General features: G+C 36.4%; 1 protein-coding gene across 1 annotated transcript; it reads left to right on the top strand.

Annotated features, from left to right (window-relative positions):
- The first annotated feature begins 3040 nt into the window (after positions 1 to 3040).
- slc25a48 (solute carrier family 25 member 48) lies at positions 3041 to 21356 on the top strand. The gene is made up of 7 exons (XM_059346339.1): positions 3041 to 3257; positions 5027 to 5070; positions 5720 to 5791; positions 7116 to 7368; positions 13312 to 13599; positions 17297 to 17430; positions 19720 to 21356. Exons 1-7 carry the CDS (start codon positions 3203 to 3205, stop codon positions 19822 to 19824), a joined length of 951 nt encoding a protein of 316 aa, XP_059202322.1. The 5' UTR covers positions 3041 to 3202; the 3' UTR covers positions 19825 to 21356.
- Positions 21357 to 21971: the final 615 nt, after the last annotated feature.

The following is a 21971-nucleotide window of genomic DNA, read 5'->3' as shown; positions in this document are numbered from 1 at the left end:
TACAGGAGGAGGAGGAGCACAACGACTGTGACACATTAACTGATGATTTTATGGAAACTATAAGTGTTCACAGACAATTCTAACCCAGTTTGACCCCTTTTTCCCCCTGAAGTAGCTTCAAAGTTGTTTTTATCCCAGCGTTTTCACTGTTGCTATTGTGTATTTGTAATTATTATTAAAGCTGGACAGTCATGCTGTTATTAACTGTATCTTTATTGGCTTTATTTCTCCTTTGGGGTTGTAGAACAACCTTCATTTACTGTACTTTTCACTTGTGTTGCCTTATATGACATACTGTGTTGAAATTTGGGGAAATGCATATAAAACAAACCTAGATCCCATAATTAAACTGCAGAGAAGAGCTGTTAGGGTAATAAATTAAGTTGGATACTGTGATTCTACAAATCAGCTTTTTATAAGATCACACACATTCAAATTTCAGGACATTGTATATTCAAAACATTAGAAATTATGTTTCGAGTGGTAAACATGTCAATTCCTGTTTGTATTCAAAAAATGTTTAAATTAAGGCAGGGGATTTATAACATAAGAAGGTTGCTAATGTTTGAAACTCACAAAGTCAGAACTAATCTCAAATACAGATGTGTGTCAGTTTTGGGTGAAAAATTATGGAATGGACTAAATGATGAAATAATGATGTGTAATTCTATGTTAGTTTTCAAGAAGACTTTAAAGTCTAAAATTATCAAGGGTTACAATGCAATTTGAATGAATTTGATTTTTCAGTTTAAGCTATCATGTGTTTTGTAACAATGTGAATTATTCAGTTAATATAATGTATACATGTAGATGGTACAGGAGAGGCAAAAATAAACTTTGGGGCTTCAGCCTATTCCTTTTTCGGTTGCTGTCTGATGGATTCTTTTGTAAAAACATGATTTTATTTTGTTTTGGTTTGTTGTTTTTTAACCCAAATAAAGTATTAATTAATTAATTAATTAATTCATTCATTCATTCATTCATTCATTCATTCATTCATTCATTCATTCATTCATTCATTCATCCATAGAACACTTTATTCTCCTGCATGTTTAGAGCCTTTTTCTGGTGATAAAGTTTGTGTAATTTGTAATTTTGTTTTATTTATATGAAGATATCTTAACCAACACCAAACACACACCAACTCACACACACAATCAGCTCTGATTTGACCTTTTCCTTTTTTTGTGCACTTCATAACCAACTTTATGCCTTATTTTTTGGTTTGTTTTGTATCACTTTTGATTGTCTTTGGGTTTGTTTTTACTCATTTTCTTTATGTCTTTGCTATAATTAGTTTTTATCCCCTGTTTTGTTTTCCTTTTCTGTAGTTTGTCTCCATATGTCGTCCCTTGTTCTGTAATGACTGTAGTGCATGTTTGTGTTATTTTGACTCATTATTGCTGTTTCTGCAAATGTTGAGAGTAATGTTCTGCAACACAAAATATCAAAGAAGAGCTCTTAAAGACAGAGAGGAGCTGAGCGCTGTAAATCTACCTTTAGTCTGAACCCCAGCCTGGGTTTGTTTGCTCTCCTCCTGTGTGTGTGCGTGTGCGTGTGTGCGTATGCGTTTGTGTGTGTGTGTGTGTGTGTGTGTGTGTGTGAGAGAGAGAGAGTGTTTCCTCCAGGTGCTCTGGTTAAGGTATTAAATGTTAATTATTAGATGTATTGACCTCGGCAGTGGAGTTAGGAATGTGATGAAAAGCAGAGGACAAATGTGCCCTGCGAGGATCAATAATAAAACATTAGTCAAAGAAAATTTTCTTTTTCTTTTTTTTAAATTTTAGTTTTGTTCCTCTTGTTGCTGTTTTATCTGTTGTTTGAAACAGCTGTTTTGAGAAGTCACATGACTAAACATTAGTTCCCAAACTTTTTTTCCATCTTGTGAAACAAATCGATGTCTCACTGTGTCATGTGATGGACTTTGAGGTGAGACTGTCCAGTTTGATGCAGTTTTCAATGTCAAGAAAAAACTTGAAATCTCAGAAACATGACAGAGACAGAGAGCTGTTTGCATGTTCTCTCAGCATTGGTTCTCTCTGTCCTCCAGGTTCCTCCCAAAGCCCAAAACATGCAGCTTAGGTTTATCTGGTGACCTTAGATATCCACATTTATAACACTTCCTTATTGTTTGACAAATAGATATGTTTTTAATAGTTTGGCTTCAGGGAATAAAAAAAAACAAACAAACTGTAAAAATATATAAAAAATACTGTACAAAGACTGATGCATTTTTTGAATTATTATTTTTTTTATTATTATTATTATTATTATTATTATTATTAATAAAGTTAATGTTAAGGGAAGGAAACAGTGACTCAAAAACACCACTGTAAAAAAACATCCAAAGGCTGATGAGGCTTGTTAAATGTTTTTGTTAAATACAAATTAAAAATAAATAAATAAATAATAAAAATAATAATAATAATAATAATTATTATTATTATAAAAGTAATTATTAAAACATGATGGAGTTCTTTTAAGTTTGTATTATAATAACCATTATTTTATTTTTTATGTTATTATTAGCTATTTATAAAACTTGAAGAGAAGGAAACAGTCACTCGAAAATACAACTTTTAAAAAAGCTGTCCTAAGGCTGATGAAGCTTGTTAAATTATTTTTTGTTAAAATGATACTATTAATACTACTACTACTACAAATAATAATAATAATAATAATAATAATAATAATAATAATAATAATAATAATACATGGATAAAAGGAAATAGTTACTCAAAGCCAGAACTGCAAAAAAAAAAAATCACTTATCATCATGTTCAGTTCAGTAAATAAAACATTTACGTTTAATAGTGTGTGTAATATGACACCTCGGGCTCAGTCTGGTGGAAGTTTACAGTAGTTTGTCTCTCAGCCTCATGGCTCATTTCCATGACGGAGTCTCTATAGGCTGCGTGTCTCTGCACAGCTCGCTCCTGATTGGCGCAGAGAGCTGTCCCGCACAGTCAAACTGCGCTCTGATTGGCTGCTGGTGCCAACCTGCGGTGCAGCTCTCCTTATCAAAGCACACACTCCATAAGATCTCTTTTCTTTCCTCAGAAACGGATGTCCTCACTACATTATCAATAAAAGCTGAAGCTCGCTTGTTTTCTGTACCGCTGCAGCTGAAAATAATATAAACTTTTTATTTTGCGGACTGATGAGTGAGAGTTGAAGTTCGGACAGCAGCTCTGAGTTGAAGATGCAGACCTCTAAGAGCTTTCGGTTGGATGATTTTATCGCAGGATGGATCGGCGGTGAGTGACCAAGTTATTTGCAGCCTTTTTATCCAATGAGCGGCTCTGTGTGAGCCAGTGTTCAGTGGGTCAGTGTGGGGTTTGGGTGGGGGGATGGTGGGTTCATGCACTCATTGGCTTAAAACAAAACAATCTTTTCATGAAGACAAAAAATGTTTAGGAACAGACAAAAGCTACTATTTATTTCTTTAGTTCTTGCAGGAAAGCTGCAGCCCCCCATGCATTCACAGCCAGTGTAAACAATGGAGGGTCTGCAGAGAAACCCACCACCCCCTCCTGCTTCCACACTGATAAATAAACACTCTCACCTCCAGGGTTTTTTACCCCTGAAATGAGATAAAGACAGCACTTAAATGCGTTATCTCTCCCAGAGAGGCTTCCAGACACAGACCCTGCGGGGCTGATTATTATTAAGTTTTAATTCTGCTGAGAAAACGCCTTTAAAAAAAAAAAAAAAAAGTGGAATACATGCAGTGACATGCTCTGACCGCTGGGGGCGCTGCTGCTGCATCAGTTTATAGTAGCACAAACAGAGAAAGTAGGCCTCTCATACTGAGGCATGTTGTTGTCATGTTTATTCTTACTGCTGCGACTCTTTAAAATGATTTTTTATTTATTTATTAAAAACAACTAATTAGTCAAACAGAAGAAATCAGTAACCTTAAGGCAAGGCAAGTTTCTTTGTTTACATAAAACAATAAAAGCTTCAAGAGAAAAAGCAAAAACAACACATTATAACGAGCTAAAACGGAATAAAACAGGTTTAATAGCAGGAATAAAAGTTACAGTGCAAAAGACATTTTTGTCCATAATTGTTCTCACTTCTAGCCATGATTGTGCTGTTACCATGACTTATATATTTTATATGTTGCAGTAAAATACAAGGCCACAGTGAGTCAAATGTAATAATAATAATAATAGCATTTTACAGTTAAAACACAGTTAAAATGCAATATTGCTCACACATTAAAATCAATTCTGAAGAGGTGAGTTTTGAGGATTTTTTGAAAGTGGATGGATCTGAGCAGTCTCTGATGTTTTTAGGGAGAGAATTCCAGAGGGGAGGGGCGGCTATTTAAAAAGCTCAACCTTAAAACTGAAAAAAGAAACAGCTTGTTGGGGTTCATGCTGTTTATACATGTTTTGAAATACACAAGCAGAAAAAAAAGTTGTAATTGATCCATCTTTTATATCCCCACATGGCTGGTTTTCCTCTTTAAGAAGCTGCAACGTCAGTAAAAATGGTCAGGAATGCACAATTTCTCACAATTCATAGATAAGACCTGTTGTGATGAGCCATGTGATGCCATGTGTGTAGCTTTGTGTGCTCATTGGTTGTTTGGAGGTGGAGATGCACACACACAATGCACAGAGCGGTCAGAACAGACGGGTTAATAAGGGCACAGTGGCTCAGTTTTGCCCCGGGGCCCCATGATGGCAGCCCAGTTTGACCAGTCTCTCTCTGCATCGCCCTCTAAACAACATAAAGGCTCATCCAAACAGGGAACACTTGAAATCAAAGTACATTTTAATGCCACATTATCAAACTAAATGCAGTCCGTAAAAGATATGCAGTGATATAATCTGCAGTTTTCATGTTTTCAGTTTCAGTTTGTTGCTTTGATCTCTACCTCCCTGTCCTAACTCAACCTCTATAACTGAAAACAATCCTTCCTGTTTGCCAGCAGTTTATGGTTCCATTGATCTTTTTTTTTCTTCCTCTGGTATGTTGTACACTCATTTTTCCGCCCTTTTTCTTTTGTCTGCAGGAGCTTCCAGTGTGGTGGTGGGCCATCCGCTGGACACAGTGAAGGTACACGACATGATTTCACCACATCACTCCTAAACTTTGTGTCTTAGCTGTTATATAAAAGAGACTAAACATCTGCAGATGTTAGAGATGTTTCATGTATATTTGACGTTTATTTGTTTTTGTGTAAGTGCAATTTATTGTTATATAAGACCTCATTTGCCATGTTGAACACATTAACTTACCACTTAATTAGTAACCTTTGTTTACTGGTACAGACTTGCACGCGTGAAGTGGCGTTCACTTCCAGTAAGAACTTTATTGGAAGTTTTCTAAGAAAAAGAAGAAGAGTATTTTGGTGCTGTTTTGGGATTTTTATTAAAAGCATCTTGTTTATCCCGTTTATGGAGATCTTCTGTTCTGTAGGCTTTTAAATCTCATTCTAACATGTGGCCAAACTTTCCACAAAATCTTGTGCGAATTATTTGGAAGTTACACGTTTTCTGCAGTAAGACATGCACACTTTTAGCCAACAGGCATGAAAACGATCAAACAAAGACTTGACCCCCGTGCCAAATGTCTGCTTGAGAAATGTTTGCAGACCTAAATAACAGGGTCGCGTTTCAGTCATTTTGAGAGAGAGAACAATGAAATTAGGTAACTATTTTTTCTTTGGTTTTTGTGATAAAATGGGTTGTTTTCTGTCCCCCAGACGCGGCTCCAGGCGGGGAAAGGCTACAAGAACACTTTGCACTGCGTCCTCACCATCTACAGGAAGGAAACGGTAAAAATACAGTGTGAATCAAACACAATCTTATCTTAGAAAAGTTCCAACTCTCTTTCTTTTCAAGTATATTTTTGAGGCATAAAACAGGTATAGCATATAAAAGGTAAAAGCATTCAGATATCGGGGCGAAGGATTGGGGCTTTACTCAAAACTTGAATAATAAATTAGAACCGAGCCTCACATAAGATGCTAAAATACAAAATGAATTTCTTTTCATTTAGGCACATTTATAACTAAAGTTTCTGTTCAAAAAATGCTGATCATAACATGGTGTGTACCTTGACCACATGACAAAACGCTGAAGTGATCAAATCACATGACTTCTTCATGATGTCACGCTATAAAACCTTCTTCTGTCTTCAAACTCCATGTCAGTTTTTGATGATGACAGATCAAGTAAAACCGGAGTATAAAACCCATTATTTTGAAAATCAATCATCCTATGCCTTACATTACATCCTACTCCCCCTTAGACATGCACCTCATTACATAAATGTATTTTAAAAAGGTAATCTGATGTAAAACACAACTAAGTTTTGTTGCTTCCCTTTCCTTGGTCTCTGTGTTTCTGTCTATTTCCACACAATAATTATGTTTCTCCACCGTTTCCCTTCCATACATTACATTTAACTCAGTCTGACATTGTAATTGCTGACTGCTTATGTTTATACATTTCATTCAGCTTAAATTTGTTCTAGCTTGCTTGTATTGTTGCTTCAGTGGCCCAGTTTTTGTCAGCAGGAGAGCTTAAATATACGATAAACGGTGTATTTTGAGCGATTTGTTTAAAGAAAACATACTTTTCAGAGGGATCAGTGAGTTCAGCCAACCCCTGCAGTCTTTTAAGAGAAACTTAAAATAATGAACAAAGATAGAGGTCACCAAAGCTGATCATTGTGCAATCTGAATTAGTAACATATTCCCAGTGTTGAAAGGATTTTGAACGGATAATGGGCTTGATTCAACCTGCACTTAGTGAGAATTATATAATAGTTTCCGTTACATCTGTGTGAAGTTTAGTTTGCATTCTGGTGGTTTCCCACATAAAATATGTAGAAATATTTGTTCGTGTACGGCTCCAAACAATGTGTCAGCGCTACACTCCCCATCACAGAGAGGTCGGATGATTTATTGAGGTGGTGGACAGCTGTGTTTGAGTTTCAACATGTGTCCTCCTCCCCCAGCTGAGAAGGACTTTCTGGACAGAAAGGACTCAAAATATTTGGCAGCAACTGTTTTTCATTCCAGTAGAATCTGATAAATATAAATTTTTGAATTTGAAACCTTTCTGTTTATTCTGGATCTTGATCTTCTTCCGCAGGCCGTGGGGTTCTTTAAGGGCATGTCCTTCCCGCTGGCCAGCATCACTGCCTACAACTCAGTCGTGTTCGGCTTCTTCAATAACACACAAAGACTTATTAGCCAGTATCGCTATGGTGACGGGCGGCATCCCTGCGGCATGGCGGACCTGACTGTGGCCAGCATGCTGACTGGACTGGTGTCAGTGGGCCTGGGAGCCCCCGTGGACCTGGTCAAGATCAGACTACAAATGCAGACACAGATGGTTCTAGCAGGTAAATAAATGTTTGTTTTTTTCCCCTTCAGGCAGCAGAAGGAGAAACTTATAAATCGCTAAAGAATTTATTACACAGCTGAAAGGAGGCAGGTGGTGTTGTTGTTTGTGTTTTCTTACTTTTTCTTTGGTTTTCTGGCACATAGTCGACATCGTTGCAGATAAACCATAAATCGCGTCAACAGGCTCTGGCCTGCACATGGTTTTAATTGTTCAGAAAAATGCATTAAATAAGGAAACAGTTGAATTACGGAGAGAGAATTGCTGCTGTGTCCTAAGCACACTTTAGAACAAGACTTTTCCTACAGACTTCCCACAAATCGATAAATCACAACCTGTGAAATGACTTGTTACACCATCAGAATGATATCCATTCAGTCTGTTTACGTTTGGAAAGTCTAGAAGAGCCTTAAGATTAAATCGTTTAATTTAGATTCAAGTTAGTGGAGCAGCAGAATGTCTGACTTTTTTAATATGAGGAAGCCAAACTTTTTTTTTTGGCTTCATGCTCCACTGAGCAGCTTTCATAGGAATGAACAGAGCCCCGCCTCAAACACTATATCCAGTTCTCTTTATTCATCTCCAGACATGACTCATCAAATCTGTTTCTTCACGCAGGGGCACATCTATCATTCTTCCAATCCAAGCCATTTTCTATATTTTACATTAAAGTCAAATCGAATTTTGAAATGTGGCAGTAAAGAATATGTGGATTTGTTTCCATCAGCTGGTTTAGAGCGAAAAAACAAAGCTGCTTAATGTACTTTGTTCAAAAGATGGCAGTGTAATGTATTAAATAATAAAAAAAGAGGTTGCTAATTCAGTTGTGCAACTTGTTCTTTCATGTCAGAGGAAACAGCTGATCAGTCATGCGAGTTAAATTTTTCGATATGTCAGAATTTATTTGGAAGTGTTTCCATCTCCTGTTTGTAGCATTAACTATTTTTCGGAAAAGACAAAAACCACCATAACCACTGTATAAAAACCTTTATGCACATTTATGAAAGCTTTATGGAATTTTGGTGTTCCCATCAAGTTTTTTTCGTGAGAATCTTCATCTTCAAAATGCTCAGAGAAATGAATTGATGGAAACTTTGATAGCCTGAATTTATTTATACGGTAAAAAATTGAATAAAATGTCAATCTTAAACGTGAAATCAACAGTGCCAATATCTTTTTACCGTAATATTAAAAAAAGTTCGACCATATTTATTAAGGTAAAGTTCTGGCAACCACAGCTGCCAGTTTTTTACCGTAAAAAAAAAAAGTTTTTTTTATTTACAGTGTAGCTGAATGTCAGTCTGACTCTACGACCCTGAGAAGAGACTAAACAAATATAATTCAGTCCCAGTGTGTGACGCACAGTTACTGCAATGAAATGTTTCCAAATCATTGTGTACTTTGAGAACAACCAGTTCTAATGATGTATAATATTTGAACTTGATTCATTAGTTGCAGTCCTGGTGGCTGCCTGTTCTGAAGACAATGCTCCACCACTAAATAATATCCATTTATTATCAAACACTCCCTCCCTGCTGTCCTGAAACGAGCTGTTAAAGGTCAGTGGTGCTTTCCTGCTGTGTTCAGCTTGGGTTCATGTCAAAAACATCCACAAAAACGCACCAAAACACTCCTGCAGGGTTTTCCTCTCCAACTCCGTCCAACACTTGTATGTCAGCCTGTCACAATAACTACATCAAGCTCTGCAGAAGTTATCGAACTCATATCCATATAACGAAAACTACAGGCCAAAAGTTTGGAAGCAAGATCAAATTTGTACAAAAAAGATCATAGTTTCATTGCTATACTTTGCAACAAAATAAACGTGATTATTATATAAAGCAGTGATTCCCAACGATGCCAAAGATCCACGGGGGGTCACGATTTTAAGGGGTGTAATAAATCTAATGTGTTAAATATAGATGAGTCAGCATTTAATTAATTAGTGGGACAAAAACAACTAAATAACGGCTACATTAAATGTTTATTCATTTATTTAAATAGAAAAATCACTATAGAAAAGTTTGAAAATAAAGGCTATATCGCCAGAATAAGGACATGTGTAACATCCCTCCTGCAGTATACACAGGTAACCTCACCTAGCGGTAACTTCACCTAGTGGTAACTTCACCTAGTGGTAACCTCACCTAGTGGTAACCTCACTTAGCGGTAACCTCACCTAGAGGTAACCTCACCTAGCGGTAACCTCACCTAGCGGTAACCTCACCTAGTATTACCTCACCTAGCTGTAATCTCACCTAGTATTACCTCACCTAGCGGTAACCTCCCCTAACAACAGGGAGTCGTCAGGGAGACGAAAATGCTGAATATCTCAAAAAGAAAAAGAGAGGGTACCATGAAAGTCACATTGAGTTCGGCTTCATAGAAGCAATGGACAATGGGGGGGTTGCCAAAGTTTACAATGGTAAAAATGTGGGTCCCTCAAGAAAAAGGTTGGAAACCACTGATATAAAGAGTCACTTATTAGAACACATTTTTACTGTAATTATCAGGTCTTTGGGTTTTTATTGCTTAGACGTTGTGTATCCTTCTTTCCTTAATGTATAAATCTGTACTCTTGTTTCTTTCCTCAGCTGCTTTAATTTGAGCCATTTCTGTGGTAGTTTGTCAGAGATATGAACACAGTTGAGATTTATTGGGATTTTTGTATCCAAACTCTCAAAAACGAGAGCTGTGATTTGTTTTTTTTACTTTTGCACTGAAGTTGTGACTCTTCCAAATCTTCTTAACCCTAAAGCTAAGCCCTTCTTTTCTTTTGTTAACATTTATTCAGCGATAGTCTGGTAACATCAATGTATATCTAAAGGTAAATTGAGGAAAATGGTTCAGTTCAATAAAGGTAAAGTCTGATCATGCAGTAAACATCCAAAAATCCAAAGAATCCATACTGTTTTTTAAGAAAGCCATTGTGAACAAAAATGTAAGTTGCCTCCAAACTTTTGGCCTGTAGTGTATAATATCATATCGTTGTGTTTACATGTGTTTCTGTGCAGATAAGATTGTCGCCAACACTTTAGCCAGCATGAAGCCTTTAAAACAGCAGCGTTTTTATTGAACTACAAGTACTACATTTTAGTACTCGTTTTGCTCGTTTTAGCACTTGTTTTTTATTTGTCCGTGTCTATTGCATATGTTTAATGACTTTTCTGTCTGTTTGTTGTGTATGCCCTTTTTGTTTCTTTTTTCTTTTTCGGTCATTTATATTCTTTTGCTTCTGTTTCTGCTGCTTTGACAAGTAAATTTCCCCGTTGTGGGAAAGTCTAATCTAATCTAACTTTATAAGACTTAACAGAAGTTGATCTGCATTAAAAGTTCATTGCTCTTTGAAGGTGTGAACTTGCATTATTATGCTATTATGTTATCACTACATAAGCAGCATTAAAAGTCCTTAAAATATTATTTCTGGGACGGTGTATCATTAAAAAACTTGGTTATTGTGAAAGGCAAAATCCACTGTGTACATTTAGAGCTGCAGCTGTTGATTATTTTTATTATCCAATTAGCAATTATTCAATTTACTTGATTGTGTTTCAAAAAAAGAGGAAATATGAGAAACTATAGGTTCAGAAACTTCAGTTAAAAAACAACAACGAAGAAAAACATACTTCTGTTCAAACCTTGCAATTGAAACACTGACGGAAACTTAAACACTTAAAAAAAGTTTAATTAATGCAATAGTATATGTTTTTGTAGCAGAATATGAGGTTTTAAGGATTGGCCACCAGCTGTAGGTTTATTTTAATTTAACATTGCAACAACAAGCAGTTCAGTGTGGTTTTGGTGAGCTTCGAGCTTGTGAAAACAGAACTTCACAAAAAGATTAAAATAATAATTTTTATACAAGAAGCTCCTCCTACAAACAAACCAAAGGTGTTGTTTATTCAGTTATGATAATACAATTTTAATTCTATGAAAAAAGAGCAGAAAATATCTCTTGTCATCAAAAGCTTTAACAATATAAGTTGTTTAGGGAGCCTCAATAAAGACCATACCCTGAAATACTGAACCCCCCTCTGTAGATGGTACAGTCTGAGTCCCCCTCCTCTATAAAGCCAACTGGAAGCTCCCTCTTCCTGTTTAGCAGTCTGAACCCGGGACCCCCGGGAGCAGCAGGTCATTTTGAAGGAAAACTTGTGCAACAGACAAGTGAAGCTTCATATAACCAGTAAATTAAAAAAGGAAAACTTTTATACATGAACTTTGTGGTTATTTTCTTCACAATGTGAGTGTTGAAAGTATGCTTTCTGAAATAACTTTTATTAGCAGTTTAACATGTTGTACCCACATGTGCTTGCTATAATAGCTTCACAACTAAAAATACACTTTTGTGCTGGAAGGATGAACTAAATCTGTAGAAACTGAATTTATCTGGTCAGTGTGCAGTCCACTCCTAAATAAGACTTATAATTATATATTGCTGAAAGGAGTTGAACTGGCAGTAGAAGTTAAAGCACTACTGGAGTTGAAAATTGAATGATAAAAGATTGTTTAAGTGGTAGTTAAAATTAAGTACTGAAATATGTTGGAAGTGGTTTTTAAACTTGACGTGCTGAAAGGAGGTGAAGTGGAGTTGAGGAGCTGTTGAGATCTAATTAAATACAAGCACTAAAAGGAATTGAAATGTTTGTTGAAGTGTGATTGGTAAAAGAGTTTTAGGGGCAGTAAGGATTTAATATCCATACATTTGTTAAGTTTATTAGAATTAAATGGATGCCACAGAGGAAACAGGAATAAAAGATTATTGCTGCGGGAATTGCATCTTGCATCTTTCTGTTTAACAATAAACCAATAAAACTGAGGTCAGAGCAGGTTAATTGCACAATGAGACGGCACGTGAGACAATTAAACTTTTATTTGTTTACTCCGTCTGTCTCTCTCGCTTGTTTATTGACTTCCTCGACACACCTTGGCCTTGTTTGTAACTGATCCAGACTCTTTTATTGTGGTGCAAAGTCCCAGAAAGTTTGCATTTCATTTCTGTTTGCTCTTCTATGATTCATTTGTCTGAATTGTAACCATTGGATATAACCCTGATTTTTTTTTTTTTTTATCACTACAATAAAGAAGTTAGTCATTTAACTGCCGACCACAGCGACTGAATGAAATGTCCTCTACAACCCCAATTAACTGCAGGTCAGTGAGTTCAGGAGGTTTTAAAGCTGTTTTCTCACCTTGCTTTAAATTTTCCATTTGCTTCACGGAGTGTTTACACTAAACAACTCCTCACCCCACTGCTGTCATTCTGTTGCTAAATAATTCAAAATTTGAACATGGAACTGTGTTATCTGCTCATCTGACTGTATTTTGATGAAAGTTATCGACTCTTCATTTTAATAGATCCGTTCTAGATTTGACCCTGATTTGATCATGTCTGTTCTTGAGACATTTCACATCTGCTACTGTCTGACAAGATGTTGGTTGTGTGTGCAATAGTGTCTCACATTAAACTGACAAGACATCGTTTTATACATCACCTCCTTTATATTGCATTTCCAGCTAAACAACAAAACAAAATACAAACTGTTGTGCATTTGGGAATGAACAGTGATCAAAGTTTTTAGTCAGTAAAGATGTCGAATGAGTTTTTGAATTGTTCCAAACTAGCCGGACTATCAGACAAAAAGATCCAGGGTTTGGTTAAAACGGAGTCAGACTTGCACAAAATGTTTTAGACAATCTCTCTGTAAAGTCATCTGTTGGTTTCATCATGTTTTTATCTCGTAGTGTGAAAAGAGAAACATCAAAGTACACATTCTCCCTGCTAAATCAACACATTAAGAGGTGTTAAGAAATGTATCTAATGCATGTTTCGCAGACAGAAGTCCATCAAAGAAGAGAAAACAGCATTTACAATAGCTGGAGATAATGTATACCACTTAATAAGTGCCTGGCCTGCTAATCACATTTAATTCCTTTTCCACAGAGAATTTAAACCTCGCCGGCAACGTCTCAAACGGCACCAACATCCCCCTGCGCTCCATGGACATGCCCAGCCAGAGACTCTACCGAGGCCCCATCCACTGCATCAGCAGCATCCTTCAGACCGAGGGCCTGCAGGGCCTGTACAGGGGTGCCGGGGCCATGATCCTCAGGGACGTTCCCGGATACACGCTCTACTTCATCCCGTACACCATCTTTTGCGACCTGCTGAAACCAGACGCCACCACGGGCCTTCATCCTGCTTCCATCTGGCTGGCTGGAGGACTGGCAGGTAAATGTCACAGACGATATATTGTCCCAGAAAGTATTGCGATAAACAATATTCTTAATTTAAAACCAGTTCATGCCTCTGATATAATGATAATAACAGGGTTCGTACGGATGCTTGAAATCCTTGAAAATGCTAAAATTTTAATTTTGTATTTTCAAAGTTTGAAAAGTGCTTGAATTTTGGAAAAAGTGCTTGAAAATGCTTGAAATTCTTACTGTATTTCTCATGCAATCTGACTATAGATAATCACATGTTCAATGAAAAACAAAATTGAATATTGAGATTAGCAAACTGTACTTTTGGTTGTTAAAAGTGTAAAACCATCGCTGTCAGTATGGTTGAGTGAAATTACCCCTTTTAGCATGTAAGTACTCATCTAAAACATGCAACTTACAACCGTTGTAAGGTCCTGGAAAAGCTTGAAAATGGACCTTCTTGGACCCAGTTCTTGAAAAGTGCTTGATTTGACCACTCAAAAAGTGTATGAACCCTTTCAAAGGGCAATTAACTTTTAATTATTTGAAGATTAATAACTGGAGGAGTAATTTCTATTGATGCTTAAATTGAATGGGAGTTAATGGGCAGGACGTTGACCAAATAAGGAAAAAAGTCTGTACACAATCTACCATGATTCATGTGTTGCTTATGAGCTGATACTGTACTTTCTCTTGGTTGGGTCACTGACGTCTTAACAGGAGTTTTGACTTTGAGAGCACCTGCAAATTTTCCACAAAGAGTTGTTGATTGTAATGTGTAGGCGTGGTTTTTGTATGCGATGTGTGAAGAAAAAAAAAGAAGTGGATCATTGACTCTGTTTCTGTTTGGGCTTCCATAGATCATTCAGTTGCATTAGTCAATTTGGCTTTAATGAAAAAGTTGCTGAAAAGTTTGCAGCTTATTCAGCCACATTAAAGCTCTTTGGATGGAGCATACGTCAAGTAGGTTTTAGTGTCTTATCTATCTTGTAAAATAGTGCAAGTTTTCTGCATGCTTAGTCAGAGTCAGTAAGTCACCAAGTGAGTCCAGCAGACCATTTAACAACTGTTGTAAACTACATCCAATTGGGCTCCATCCCAAACTTCTCAGTGAACACCAGAGTTCTCTCTTAGTCAGTCTGTCTTATGGCAGCGTAGGGTAAACCTAGGAATTGTCATTTCATTACACTGTTTCCATATTCACAATGATGATGGTGACCAGTCTGAACACACTGCAGGGGCTGAAGCCTTTACAAAGCAGATCGTTTTAGGTCACAAACTCACCATCTTGCCTTTGAGAATGAGCTGGATTTGATTCTAGTTGGATTATCCTTCCAGACTTGAATGGTTGGTGATACAGTAATGGAGGTCTTTAACTCTATGGAGTCTTGGGCTATTTTGTCCATTTTTGAATCCTTTTTATTGTCTTTGTGTCTTTTTTTAGTCATTTTGTGTCCTTTTTTAGTCATTTTGTGTCATTTTTTGGTAACTTTGTGTCTTTTTTTGGTCATTTTATGTCTTTTTTTAGTCATTTTGTGTCCTTTTTTGGTAATTTTGTGTCTTTTTTAGTCCTTTAGTCCAACATAAAATGTGATTTTGAATCTTTTTTTTAAATTTCAAAACACTATCATGCTCAATAAAGAATTTAAAATATTGCAAATGTGAACAAAGGTTGCAAATATAACATATAAGAGGGTTACACCCAGTTCTATAATTTTATACGAAATATATTTGACCTTGTCTCCAGTTTTTTCCTTGGTTAAGTGATCATCTTGCTACTCCTCCATGTTTTGTTCTGTGCAGCTTCAGGCCTGTCTGCTGTTTACATTGTGACCCAGCTTGGCCTTGATCTGATGAGTCAGCATTATGTTTTCTGTTTGTGCAGATAATTGACATCCGTGTGCTACACAGATGTCAATTATCTGCTACACACATGAAGTTCATATACATCACCTTATCATACTTTGTAGGCATTTCATACGCTGACTCGTATGGTGACCTACTTTCTGCAGCTCTAAAACCCTCCATCCTAATGTTGTTTTTCTTTAACATGAAGCTTTTAGGAACTAGAAGCATGGATTTGTGGAGCAGGAGTGGGAGTGTAAACTTGTAGCCAACCACACAGTCTGGCCCGGGTGAATTTGATCTGTGTGCTGTGGAAAAAAAACAGTGTGTGGCCTGTAGGCTCTGGTCTGGGAGTTATTTGGTCTCCAGAGGCTCCAGCAGTCTTGCTTCCAGATGCAGGCGGGCAGTCGATGGTGTTGTTACACGTGACAGAGTGAAAACGTGGAGAAGAGAAAGCTGAAATCAGCTGTGTGTTGTAAATCAGCGAGGTTGAGCGAGTTTATCATGCAATAGAGTATGCATGGGAATTATCAATTGATATATTATTGAACCTTAAAACTCAGAGAAAAGTTACGATGTAGTGCAGTTCTACACTGTAACTGAAGCATGTTGTTGTCAGAGCAAAACTCCTATTTAGTCTAAACCAGGGGTAGGCAACTTGCTGCTGAAATGAAACGTTTATTTCTTTACATTTTAAATGTAATTTATCATTGGTGTAGGCCCAAAGTAGTTTGTATTCTTCAATTGTAAAAATGTGTATATTATAATGGCAGTTACATATGTTTTAAAAACATTTTAGTCCACTAATATGTGCATCATAGCTCGGGCCGGCACCCTAACCTCTAAATTTAGCCAACTTCAAGTTGAGTTTTCCTTGCTAGGCTATAGCTTTCAGTTCCAGATCTCCTGAGATATTTCTTTCGTTTCCAGCCTCTCATCTGCATTCTGACAAAATCATATCAATAAATGCTCATTATGACCTATTTTCAATGGTTAATCTAGACTTAGTAGACTGTTTTATGTCCATTCTAAGGCTCAAAATAAGGTTTGTGGCTCCATTATGACTGTTTTCTCTTATTTTGGCCAACAATGGCTCTTCTGTTAGTAAAGGTTGCCGACCCCTGGTCTAAACCTTTAACCTTGACTAGAGCTATAGTGGGCTTCTTTTTAAAGCTGGAGTGAAGATACTGGCTTCAATTCTTGCAGAAACCTCCAAAATGTCCAAAAGGTTTTTGACACCAATTCAAAGGATAGATTGTTCTACGATGTTTATCAAGGTCCATTTAGGCCTCAAAAGTCTGGAAAAAATGCCTGTAAAACCTCTGGGCGATTATAAAATAACCCCCTAAAACCTGAAGTTTTTCTGGAAATTCAACAGAAGTGTCAACGCTTCCTACTAAATAATCGATTTTTCAGTTTCTGTAGCAGATAGAAATGAAATTCGGAAAGTATTTGAGAGCTTATAGCTGTTATATCTGAGCTCCTTCAGCTATAGTCATCTTCCGCCATGATTTCAGTTTTCTAAAAGTCCCATGATGCATTGCGACACTCCCACATGTATTCTGATGCATTTCATTGGCCAAGAGACCGAAAATAGAAGGAAAAAACTACAAATACTACAAAACGACGTAACTGCTTTCCAGGCTTTAATGGTAGAATAACGCAACAGTGCCCCCGGTTTTAATGGTAGAAATGCAGTAATGCTTTCCCGTCTTAAATGGGTTAATGTGGTATTTTGGAGGGATTTTTTTTTTAAATCAATGTTTGAGCAGTAAAATAGAAAAATTTTGCACCAAATCAAACCAAGAATTGCTGCAACAGCTTGCCATCTCCACATGTTGCCAGCAGGAGCTAACGGTTACTCTCCTGTATTTCAGGGTCTATTTCCTGGGTCACTGCCACGCCGGCTGATGTGGTGAAGAGTCGAATGCAGGCCGACGCTCAGCTGCAGAGGAAGTACAGAGGGATCTTACACTGCATCCTCCACAGCTACAAGACTGAGGGCGCACAGGTGAGCGGTCACTACATCGTCTTTTGGTTTATAGCAGAAACATAATGCAACGCTAAAAAGGTTTATTGCAAATTGTTATTCTATATTTGACAGTTAGAGTTGAGTATATACAGTGAGTTTAATAAAAAAATTCCTAAACAATAAAGCAAGTGTGAATAAAACAAAAGTGAATTCCAAAAAAGCTCTTGGATTCGCTGGACAGAAAATAGAATTATATTTAATAATGTGCTTCATTCAGTCATCGTCTAGGAATTTAAACAAATCTGCATGTTTCTGTAATGTTAGAAATTCAAAAAACAAAGCTTAAGATCAAAGTTTTATTCTCAAGTTACAGTAATGTGTATGAACAGCAAGTTTCTAAAACATTCTAATAAGATCTTGGAAACATCTGGTATCAATTCAAACAAATCTGCAGATGTTATTATATCCATGTTACAGATGATTATCATCAAAAGTAGTATTGTGTCAAATATTTATATATTATATGAGAAAGCAACAATAGTTAACCCAGCCCACAATGTCGTCACAATATCAAGATTTTGCTTAATCGTAATCCTTGATATTTTTTTTTCCACATTAAAGCCTCATCAAAGTGCTGTTATGTGTTAGAAAAGCTGATTACTATTTACATTTTATATCCAGACACAAACACACAGTTTTATGCAGTGATTTCAGAAAAGACAACAGTCTTCCAGTAAACTGAAACAGATGGTTAAATGATTTGGAGATGAGACTATGAAACAGTGTGTCCCAGCTGGGGGTTGAGCCGTCTTCTCAGAACTTGGATCCCCTGAAGTGAACCGGATCACGTGAATCTGAGAGTGAATGACAGCTCAGCATCCAGACGAGCCTCCTTTAGTAAAGGTCATGTTACAACATCTATGCAGGCAGCATAAAAAAATAAACCGTGACTGATCAAAGTCATTAATAATCAGAAAAATACAGGTTATATTATGGTGAAATACAGACGAAACAAACACAAAGTAATGCCGCTGTAGAATGTAAAAGAACCAAAGATGTGTTTGTTTCTTTAAAAGCTTTAGTGGAGGTTACATCAGGTCGCCTCATTGGCCTAAAATCAAAATCTTCTGCGTCACGCAGAGTTCAGGTGTCAGGGTTCATAATGATCAGACAGATGATCCAGACTGCAACATGGAAACGTTTCAATAACCTTTGTCTGGCCAATGCAACAGTCATGTGATCAATAACAGAAGGCCAATGTTGTTCTAACAGAGTGGACTGAACCTGATGCTCACAGATCAATAAGTCAGGCTATTACAGGACAAAGAACAAACAGAAAATCCAGGAAACCGTTTTTTTACAGTGAAACTATCTTGTGTAGTGTAAAATCCTCATAATGAAAAATGTGCATCTTAATTTTGTTCATTTTGAATTAAGAGTCACAGTTCTGTTTAACCCTCTGAAATCTTGGGCTATTATGTCCTTTAAAAAATCTGTTAAAACATCTTTTCCATGCCATGTTGCTATCAGTTTTTTCAGCGTTACCTCACCTATATGTCCTGATAATTACTTTTTAACTTTGACTTACTTGATAAAAATGTTGAACCCAAAAGAAACAAAAGAAAACATAAAATCTGATCTTGAAAATTATATTTCAATACAGAATTTTAAATGTTGCAATATGAACACAGGTTGCAAATATTACATATAACAGTTATATGTTAATAACATATGTTAATCTCCAGTTCTATATTTTTATTATTATTATCTCCGGTTTTACTTGACCAAATATAATCCCAAAAAAATCTGGCATGGAGTTTCAAGCCAGAACTTTAGAGGGAAGCTGATGGCAAGACTCAATGTTGCTTCATTTTTATGTCGTCACGTCATGAAGAAATAATGTGCCGGTTGTTTCATGGACTCTAGAGGGTTAAGAGCAAAAATAAGATGCATAAAATGATTGACAAGCAACTGAAGTTTTAAATAATAAAGTAGTAGTAAAGTAAAACTCTCTGATGTTGGTCAATCCTGGAAATTGGATTAAAATGTTGATCCAAATTCAGGAGATCCCAATGCATGCTATGTAAGTATTAGGGGTACTTTCCGGCATATGACGTAACATAAAACATAATATTTCTGAGATGACATTCTGTAGGGAAATAGGGCGCTTCTCAAAACTGTTGTTCTCATGCTTTCTTAGCCAAAAAATATTTCAGATCTTACCTGAATCTTTAGTTTTAGTGACTTTTACATTTCATATCAGGGCTGTGGCTCAATTTAGTTCCATAGGAAATATAAGTAATTTAAACCATACATTGTTGTTTGCAGGTTTTCTTCCGTGGGGCTTCCGTCAACGCCATCCGAGGCTTCCCGATGAGCGCCACCATGTTCCTGACCTACGAACTCTCCCTGCAGTTCTTCAGGAGCCTTTAAGACAAAGGAAACATTTTGGTGCTAAAAGGAATCACACTCAGATTTTTGGCAAATAAGCAAACCAGAGATTAGTCAAAGTCAGCAGCTGGCTCACAGCTGCTGTAAATGACCAAACAGGTGAACCACCACTGACCTTCTAACCAAACAGAGATGGGTCATTGATCTCTCTGTTCCAGTGCAGAGCTTTGGCTTTAATCATTTCATGATTGAGTAAGAAGATCTTACTTGTAGTACTTTATATAATTGGTTTCAGTGAGTCTAAAAATGCAACTACACATGGTAAATGCTAAAATATTAGCATGGCAAAGCTAACAGGCGACACATGGATATTGCTGGTGTCATTATTTAATGGACAAATTGAGTATTTCTAAAGCAAATTTACCAAAAACCTGTTTGTGTTCCTTTGACATTATGTTGACTGTTTGGAATCAGATCCTGAAACAAAGAAATTAATCTTTGTTCGCACACCTGCAGCTTTTTCTTGGTAGAGACCATTATTCACAAACATAGTACACAAACATCATTCACTGACTTGTGATTTTTGAGTTGAATTCTGCAGACGTTTAGGTTATATCCAGGCGGAATTTGGTTGAAATGTAAAAGGTTTTTTTAGTTAGTTATTTGCTTATTTGCATTTTAACGTAATTTAAATGGGAAAGTTCAATACGACCCTGTATGGAACTTAGCTAAGTTTAAGCCAGAAGTCTTATAGCCCAAAAATAACAAATCAATGTTTTTGTTTATCTGTACTTTTAAGATTTATTTACCTGTAAGAATGAAATATGAATGTTTTTTTAAAGGATGCAACATTTTCACTACAACTGAATCTAAATTTAACATCTCTCACCTTTTGATTTGTTTTTCCAGTCTATTTTAGGTATATTGTTTTTTTTACACCTCAAAAGTTAAATTTTATTGATTTTCACTGTCAGTTTTACAATATTTCTTTTAAACCTATCATCAAATTCACATCTAAATGAGTTTGCATTGAATTGACTGCTCTTCATATTGTATTGAAAATGACACATCCATTTTATTCACAACATGAATCGGTGCCTTCCAAAGCACATGGACTGTATGTGCGTCCCATGTTACCGCCCACTTGTACATATTATGTTTGTGTGTTTCTTATATTAAGAAAAGTGAGTTTTACAAGTTAATTTTGAACTCCACGTTACCACAAACCTGTTTCCTATAATATAGTTTGTGCATGAATTCAAATATATGTGACTTTTTGCAGTACAGTTACATTATAGCTTTATTAAGTCTGCTGCAAAAGTAGAATCACTAATCACTATTTAACAGTTACACAGCATGTACAGCCAAGTATGCACTAAGGAAGTTTTCATTCTAAAATGAGATCCACCTGAGTCTCATTTTTGAGTGATTATTTTCGAAGAAATGCCTTTGTGTGCCTAATAGCTATATTTTAAATAGTTTTTCTGTAAATACTTGTAAATATGTACACTGCCATTCCTGATGGTGGGGAAACAGAATTGTCTTATTGTAAATAAATAAAGCTTTTAAACTCACGAGTGCTCCTGCTTCTTCTCTGAATCTGCTCTTCTCAGAATAATGTGACACTCGTGACAGCTTCTCACGTGTCAATTGTAGCATAAAGATAATGACTTGTTACCAGATAAACACTTTTGCATGTAACAGGAGGAGTTGATTTACAAGTAAGTGAGCTGCTGGGCTGTCTGACGTTGGCCCTCTGCCTGCAGACTGCTGATAAGAGTCTAAAGCTCTGAGTCGCTGTCATAACTACAGTTAGCTGTATGCACTGCTTGTTAACCTGGACCTGCCTGTAATATCACACAATGGCCACTAGATGGAAGCATTTTACAACAAAGGTCCACTTGTGTGGTCCTGCAAAAACATCCATGAGTATGAGACTTTAATTTTGCAATTTTTAAAATGTACCTTCATACACCTACATTGTTCACTTGTATAATAATGTAATAATAATTGCATAGTTTGCCATAAAATGTATATATGTAGTTAGTCATACTCATAGATCATTGTAATAGCATAGTGTTTCCAAAAATATTTTTAAAAAAAAGAGCACTATGAAAATGTCAAACTGGAAAAAATGCCATACTATAGTATGTCGTAAAAAGTAGAGAAAAAAGGGTTAAATAAAAAGT

The sequence above is a fragment of the Centropristis striata genome, chromosome 12 (assembly GCF_030273125.1).
Source record: "Centropristis striata isolate RG_2023a ecotype Rhode Island chromosome 12, C.striata_1.0, whole genome shotgun sequence".
In the NCBI taxonomy this organism is placed as follows: Eukaryota; Metazoa; Chordata; class Actinopteri; order Perciformes; family Serranidae; genus Centropristis; species Centropristis striata.
This window is presented reverse-complemented; position numbering and strand designations above follow the sequence as displayed.